Source organism: Galeopterus variegatus, unplaced genomic scaffold, assembly GCF_000696425.1.
Source record: "Galeopterus variegatus unplaced genomic scaffold, G_variegatus-3.0.2 Scaffold11210, whole genome shotgun sequence".
Classification (NCBI taxonomy): domain Eukaryota; kingdom Metazoa; phylum Chordata; class Mammalia; order Dermoptera; family Cynocephalidae; genus Galeopterus; species Galeopterus variegatus.
Window position 1 is genome coordinate 34,649 of NW_007737321.1, and position 8,029 is coordinate 42,677.

An 8,029-nucleotide genomic window follows, 5' to 3' on the forward strand; every position below is an offset into this window, starting at 1 on the left:
CTGTTGTCACATTGTTCTAGCACCTAGGGGCCCCATAGGCTCCAGCTAACGAGGTGTTAATGATAACCAGATGTAGAAACACTGGGATCCAGCTGCAAGGGGGTGGGGGGGTCACACTGTTAAAAAAAACACTTGTTACAAGAAATAGTTGACAGTGGCAGCACCTACCTACATGGCCAACAGGTGTAGAAACACTGGGATCCAGCTGCAAGGGGGTGGGGGGTCACACTGTAAAAAAAAACACTTGTTACAAGAAATAGTTGACAGTGGCAGCACCTACCTACATGGCCAACAGGTTACCCAGTTGGGTTGTCATCAAAATTGAATAGAGTTGTCCTTTAGCTCAGTGCATTCCAGTTAAGTGAATGAATGTTATCATTCTTTCTGTAGCATTTAGGCACCCATGCTATGTATCCAGCACTGGCAGTGCTTATCATTTCTCCTAGCCTTGTTGCAACTAACTACCTGCTCGTCTGGCTGGTTCACACACACTGCAGCTGAAGCGGGGCCTTTCTGCCGCTGCAGGGCAGCACAGGGCTTCAACCAGGAGACACAAAGTGCTGTCGCAGCAGAGAGACGCGAACAGCCCATCACGCTTCCTCCCTGTAGGGAGGAGACAGCAAGAAAGTAAAAGAGAGGGTTGCTTTTTCTTTGAGTTGGGGGGAAAAAGTAAGCAGATTTCAGGGGTAAATCGCGTGACTGAGAAAACTGCACAGGCCATCCTCACTGGTCTTCCTAGTGCCTCCTTTCCTTTCCCTGTAACCTCTTACACCTCCTTCCGTCTGCAGGACTCCTCTCCACACCCTGTCCCCATCCTAAATTCACAGGTTGCCCTAACCTCTTTTAGCCTCAGTTTCTTTAGCCATAAAATTCGAAAGAATTTTGAATGTATAAGATTACTTCCAGGCCTAAAATTCTGTGATTCTGTAACTTCCCTGGGGTCAAAAGTGCTTAAACCACAACTGTGAAATGTAGAGGGAATCTTAAACATGAATACTGCACTTTTATTCTCCTCTAGTGGGCTGACTAAAGTGAGAGTTTCAAAGACTGGTGAAGGTCTTCATACGATCCACTTCTGTGTCCAAGTCCTATTTAGGAACTCTAACAAATATGGTATAAAAAGAAACGGGTTTCATACAAAAGGCTTCACCTGGGGAACTCCTTCTTAAAGTCTCTTTTCAGGGACTCCCTCTAGCCACATGGAAACAAAAGCCAACATCCCAGTAAAACACGAAACATCAAAATTCTAATTCATTCATCGTTCCCCACCTGCCCACACCTCCCAGTTCGTATCATTGGCGTCAAACCCTTCATATTGCAGTCTACACAGATAGTTATTTACAACTGAGAAAATACACACCACACTCCCTTTTCTATTCTATTCTTGTTATTTTTAATGCTGAGCACAACCCACTAAAATGATTTCACGACCCATTAATGGGCTGCAAACTGCAGTCCAAAAAACCCTGCCCTAGGTACAGCTATGCTCTGAATGTTAATGTTCTTCTAATTTTCTATGTGGTGACTTCACAACTGTAGGACATGAACAGATCAGCTTTGTAGATTGGCAACACATGAACACAGACAGACTAGTCCTAAAATTTTAAAAATTTAGAACAAAGTGAATTTAATACATTCAGTGATCTATAAACCACGGAAATTAAACATAAATGGAAAGGAATTAGCTAAAAGTATTAACGTTTTTAAATATCTGGGAGAAAGTGATGCCTTAGGGGAAAAGTTACTCTTCTTCCAGAGAAGATGGACATCTAGATTCTTTGAAAGACAGAGCAATCACTTCTCCCCAAGCTCTGCCTGAATTATTGATATTGCTCTCCTTCACTTAAGTCCTAACAGCTATTCTGCCTCTCTCGTTTACTCAGCTAATAAAGAAGGTATTATAGTGATAAGAACAAAATCTTGGGGTAGCATGTTTCTCATTTCTGGGTGATCATTTGAAAGAAAAGACAAGAACCAAATATCAGCGCAAAAAAAAAAAAAAAAATCAAGGCAGTCTATGGAGGTCTTTCATGACTGCAGAGAATGAAGGTTAGGAGATGTGCTGATAAATGAATGAGATTCAACAGAACCCTTATTAGTCAGTGTCCCCTGAATGAGTGTGGCATGGAAAAGAGAGCTAATCTTTATTTTTAAAATGTGTTTATTTCTTCAATTGTCAAAAATTGTATATATTTATTGTGTACAACATGATGTTTTGAAATATCTACACATTGTGGAATGGCTAAATCGAGCAACTTAACATATGCATTACCTCACACACTTATTTTTTGTGGTGAGAACACTTAAAATTCACTTTCAGCAATTTTCAAGAATATAATACACTGTTACTATAGTCACCATGTTGTACAGTGGAGCTCTTGAACTTGTTCCTCCTGTCTATGTGCTAATGTGTATTTTAAGGATGTTTCAGGGGGTACTAGATTTAAGAGGAACTCACTTGGAAGCTAAGTGGCTTTTTTTTTTTTTTTGCGTTTTTATTTTAGTAAAACATAACATAAAATTTGCCATTTTAACCATTTTAAGTGTACAGTTCATAGCATTAAATACATTCACAATGTTTGCAACCATCACTACCCTCATTTTTTCCCTAAGGCATCACTTTCTCCCAGATATTTAAAAATGTTAATACTTTTAGCTAATTCCTTTCCATTTATGTTTAATTTCCTTGTTCACTTTGTTCTAAATTTTTTTAATTTTAGGACTAGTCTATCTGTGTTCAGTGTTGTCAGTCTACAAATTGATCTGTTCATGTCCTGCAGTTGTGAAGTCACCACATAGAAAATTAGAAGAACATTAACATTCAAATGAGGGTAGTTATCTTTGCAACCATCACCATTTCCAGAACTTTTCATCATCCCAAACCGAAACCCTAGCCATTAAACAATGAATCCCCATTCCCCTTTCCCCCCAGCCCTTGGTAACCTCCATTCTACTTCCTGTGTCTGTGAACTTGCCTGGTCTGTGTCCTTCACATAAGTGGAATAATACAATATTTGTCTATTTCTGTCTGGCTTATTTCATTTGCTAGCCCACATCTCTTAATTCATCTCTTTTCTCAAGTAGGCCAGAACTAAGCAATTTTTAAAAATGGGCTCAGGGAAGTTTTATGACAGTGAGGTTACAGGTGCCTGACTTCATGGGGCGTTCATCTGCCCAGAACTCAGCTTCCTCGCAGCTTTACCTGAGCAGAGCACCCCTGCAAACAAGCGCTCGGAATACTTGCGGACTGATGCAATGCTGCTCACAGGGCCCACGCCCGAAGAGGACACAGTTTACTCACGGGAGAACCCACTTTTTTTTTCGTGACCGGCAACGGATCGCAACCCTCAGTGTCGCGCCCGTACCGGACCGGGACCGGCTACGGGATCGCAACCCTCGGTGTTGCACCCGCACCTCGCTCAGCCAGTGAGCGTTCAACTAAACTTTTACTAGTCCTACCCTTCACAGGTCATCTTAGTCCTCCTTGACAATCTTCAACCCTGACAAAACCTGCAGTTCATTTTGTCTGCCCTTGTTTGAAGCTACTAACAAAAGGCTGTGCACCTGTGCTCCCAGACTCCATTACTGCTTATTCCCAACCTCATCTTTAAACAGCATTCTTTCTTATTAGGCTGTAATAGCTCTTCCAAATGTCGACACCTCTCCCAAACACAGCCACACCTTTGTTTTCAGAAGGTGACCCAATGGCTGTGTTTTACTCATTTGTTATCACTTCTATCTCCTCTCTGCTCTTTCACCAAATAGTTGGACTTCAATAATTTTTGACAAGTAAATTAATAAACAGATACATTCAAGTGAAAGACTAGTGGTGTGATAGCAGATTGTGAATGTTGTGCTTTATTTTATGCAATGAAATCTGTTTCAGAACCCACTTTTGATTCTTACATTATGCAGACTTCTAGCAAGCTTCTAAAGTTTCCAATCCCATCGCATTTTAGTAATAGCATATTAGGTGAGAGGAGAGAGGAGCCACTGTAGATATGCTCACTAGCAGTGAGAAATGATTACGAGAGGAAATCATCTTTCACTCATCGGGAAGGCCGCCGGTCATCATGTCTTGTAGCATAATAATAGAACTGATATTCAAAATGATACCCTTGTGTAATCCACTCACTCATTCAGCAAACCGAGTGTGAATCCAGGCACTGTGCAAAGCATTGTGGAGATTGATCAGTAACGCGCAGTACTTGCCAATAAAAGGCTACATTACAATCATTCTTTAAGGGAGACTCCCAGTATTTCTCCCAATGTTTTTTGTTTAAGTATTGGTGCTTAAAAGGGTTAATCCTCAATCATCTAATATATCATCCTTTGACCAGAATTCTGAGTAAAGGATAACTGTCTGTGAATTTCACTTTTATAAAATGGACCGATTTGGAGCTGACTGTTGGCGTGTGAATACCAAAGGAGTTATCCTCAGTTTCCCTGGTTACACCTAGGTATTCATGCTTGACTGAGAGAATGTTTGGAATGGAACAGAGAAAAACCTAGGATGTTCCAATATAAAGCATCTTCAATAATAGAATGAGCATCTGTGAGAAAATAGGTTTTAGGAGCTGGCTGGTTAGTTCATTGGTTAGAGCACGGTGTTATAACACAAAGGTCAAGAGTTCAGATCCCCTGCTGGCCAGCCCCCCTCTCCAAAAAAGAAAACGTGCGGGCCGGCCTGTGGCTCACTCGGGAGAGTGTGGTGCTGATAACACCAAGGCCATGGGTTCAGATCCTATATAGGGATGGCCGGTTAGCTCACTGACTGAGCGTGGTGCTGACAACACTAAGCCAAGGGTTAAGATCCCCTTACCGGTCATCTTTTTAAAAAAAAAAAAAGAAAAGAAAAGAAAACATGCTTTAGTTGTTTTTGGAGGGGATGGGGAAGAGGGGTGGAAGTGGATCTGTTCATGATCTGTTCATGTCCTGATTTCATTAAATCTTGTAAGATTTAATCAAAACCTTACAAGAGTGTAACTCATATGTGAGAGCACGCTTGTAAAAATTATCCAGGTCATTAAACTAGTCCCTGCAGCTGCGTCTTCAAGCCTCTCGCATAGGCTCTCAGTGCCTCCTCGTATGACATGTGCTGGGCCTGAGCTACATCATCCACCTAATACAAACATGCTGCCTGTCCCAGCCAATATGCCTTTCGGATGGGCCCAGACAGTTCTGCCATGGTGAGCCTGAGAAGGAAGGCCCTCCTCCGCCCTTGCTGAACCTGCTCCTCTCCCCGTTCTCTTCCTGGCTGCAGTACCCTGTCCAAGTGCTGCCATGCGATGGTGGCACTCATCTACCCGTTCACCTGGCAGCACACCTACATCCCCGTGCTGCCTCCTGCCATGATCGACATCGTGTGCTCGCCCACCCCCTTCCTCATCGGGCTTCTCTCCAGCTCGCTGCCACTGCTCCGGGAGCTGCCGCTGGAAGAGGTGAGCTCTGAATCATCCCTGTCTCCCTCCCCACAGGTGCAGAGAGCAGAGGGGAGGTGCTGCTGAAGCTCTGGAGCACATGGTGTCAGGGGAGCAGGGGCCACCAGAGGCTCGTCTGAGATAGGTGCTACTGGAGTCTGACTCAGCTGGCCCACTGCAAACACAGTTTGCCTTCTAAATGAAGTGACTGGTGTGAGCTCCCATTGAGAAGGGCGGCGGCTAACAACTTAGCCCAAGTCAAAACTCTTAAGTCATCAATAGCCCTCTGCCCTCTCCTTCCTGTCCTCCCGCTCCCCAACACTACTATTCCACAATAGCTGGAATTCATGTTCAGACTAATAATCAAGGTGACAAGGACCATGCTCCTATAACAGGTTCTTTTTCATATCAATTAAAAAAACACCAAAAATTTTTAAATTTTTCTAGCACTTGTTGCACAAAATATTTTTAATTATCAAGTTCTGGGTTTTCAGTTTAGCATCCAGGTGGGGAAAGTCTACTTGGCATTTCTTGAATTATCGAGTCCAGCCCTTTCCTAAATAGTCTCTGCCCTGTGCGTGCTCTGGGGACTTCCAGCAGCCGGAGTGGGTACCTTAGGGGACTAAATAATGCTGTTCAGTGCTGAAGAGGCAAAAAGAACATCTGCCTGCCTGTCCTGCAGTTCTCCCTGGGTCTCTAGATGCTGCTCCTGCAGTTGCTCAGATAGGCCTAAAGCCCCATTACACGTTAATCCCTGGCCCCAGGTCTTCAGGTGCAGATGTGTAGACTGCAAGGAGTTTGTCCCTCAGATGGCTCAATTCAACCCCAGAAGGGGACTGTAAGAAGGAAGGAGCAGCCTCCCTCCACTCCTGGGCAGGGTCTCTGAGACATATTTGAGCCCGCGTGTTTCCAGCTGTTGTCATGGGGGCCACCAGGGCCCTTGCTCTTCCTCCATCACAGACAGTGGCCTAAGCTGGGGTCTGAATGAGGGTCTCTCTGTTGGGGCAGGGCACTGTGTGACCTCACAAGTTGGTGCCTCCTTGAGTTTTACACCCTAGGTACCTTCCTTGCCCACCCTGGGTCTCAGCCCACTTGGGGGGTGGGCAGGGAGAGGTGCTTTATCCTGAATCCTTTAACCAGTGAAAGCATCTTTCTCCTCCTAGCCCTTCAAGAGAAATGGCAAGGTTAAGTGGGCAGCTGGGGGAACGAGGAGGGAGAAGCTCTAGGGTGGGAAGAAGTGAGGCCTCCAGCATCGTTTGACCCACCTCTGCAACCCTCACACTAAAAAAAACTAGCCCGAGAAACTCTGCCTGTCTGAGAACAGGGCAGGGAGTCCAGCCTGCCGCACACCTGCATCCAGGTCTGCAGTTTCAGTGCTGAAAGCGTGCGATTCAGGAAAGCCCCTGCCCCCACTTACCCTCTTCCTCATCTGTGGCTATAATGGCAATGTCAGGAAACCACAAGTGGCCCATCCCCACCCCTCACCCCAGCTGCCTCTCTGGGTGCCTATACAACACAGTATTACAACTATTAACACAACGCAGTATTACAGCTGTTAACATAGCATTTACATTGTATTAGGTATTGCAAGTAACCAAAGATGATTTAAAGTATACGGGAGGATGTACATAGGTTATATGTAAACACTACATCATTTTGTATCAGGGATTTGATACAAATACTCAGATTTTCTTATGGGGGGAGCAGTCCTGGAACCAGTCCCCCACAGATATTCAGGGACAACTGTGTGTGTGTGTGTGTGTATGTGACATACACACACGAGGGCACTTCAAAAAGTTTGTGGAAATATTCATATTATCTTTCAGTTCTATTTTTCCAAGAACTTTTTGAAGTACTCTTGTATATGCATCTTAAAATGATTAAGAAAAGTGAAAGCTAAGAATTTGTCTCTAGATCCCAGAAGCCCTGGTGACAATAAGAGACCCTTTTGCTCTGTCTTGTAGGTCCTTGTAGTTGACCTCGTGAACAATCGGTTCCTCAGACAGGTGAGTAGAAAGGCTGGTTTCTGCCTCTACTCCTTTTCTACCTCTTTGTTGTTTGGGGCTCAGCCCTCCGGCTCTGGAAAGGCTCCTTAGTAGGCCCAGAGTTGAGCGACCCCAGGCCAGGGCTGGCCTGAAGACAAGACAGGAGGCAGGGGGCAAGGAGGAGGGGTTTTGCAAAGGATTGATTTCCATGTGTTCTGACACAAAAAGGTTTGTTAGCAGTTAGAATCTTTGTATAGCTTATATCTCTAGGCAATTATCTTTTTCAACATGCTTTTAAAGATTATTTGAGGACAAAGTTCATGATATATTAAGTGGAAAAAATCAGGTCACAAAATTATATACATTATTTTACTGACCTTATTTTTTTAAAAGGAGAGAAAAAGAAATACATATACATTTATATGTACAAGTACCGTCAACCCTCTGTACCCATGGACTCCACATCTGTGGATTGAACCAACCACAGGTCAGAAATATTCAGAAGGCCGGCCCGTGGCTCACTCGGTAGAGTGCGGTGCTGATAACACCAAGGCCACGGGTTCGGATCCTATATAGGGATGGCCGGTTTGCTCACTGGCTGAGCGTGGTGCTGACAACACCAAG

General features: G+C 44.2%; 1 protein-coding gene across 1 annotated transcript in view; it reads left to right on the forward strand.

Moving 5' to 3' along the window:
- Nucleotides 1-8,029, forward strand: part of LOC103610471 (DENN domain-containing protein 2A) — a gene marked incomplete at its 5' end in the record, with an annotated part of 46,774 nt that overhangs the window by 31,615 nt on the left and 7,130 nt on the right. The window contains 2 exons of the mRNA XM_008594633.1: nt 5,264-5,441; nt 7,385-7,426. Coding sequence (XP_008592855.1) covers nt 5,264-5,441; nt 7,385-7,426 — 220 coding nt within the window. The remainder of the gene's footprint in view (nt 1-5,263; nt 5,442-7,384; nt 7,427-8,029) is intronic.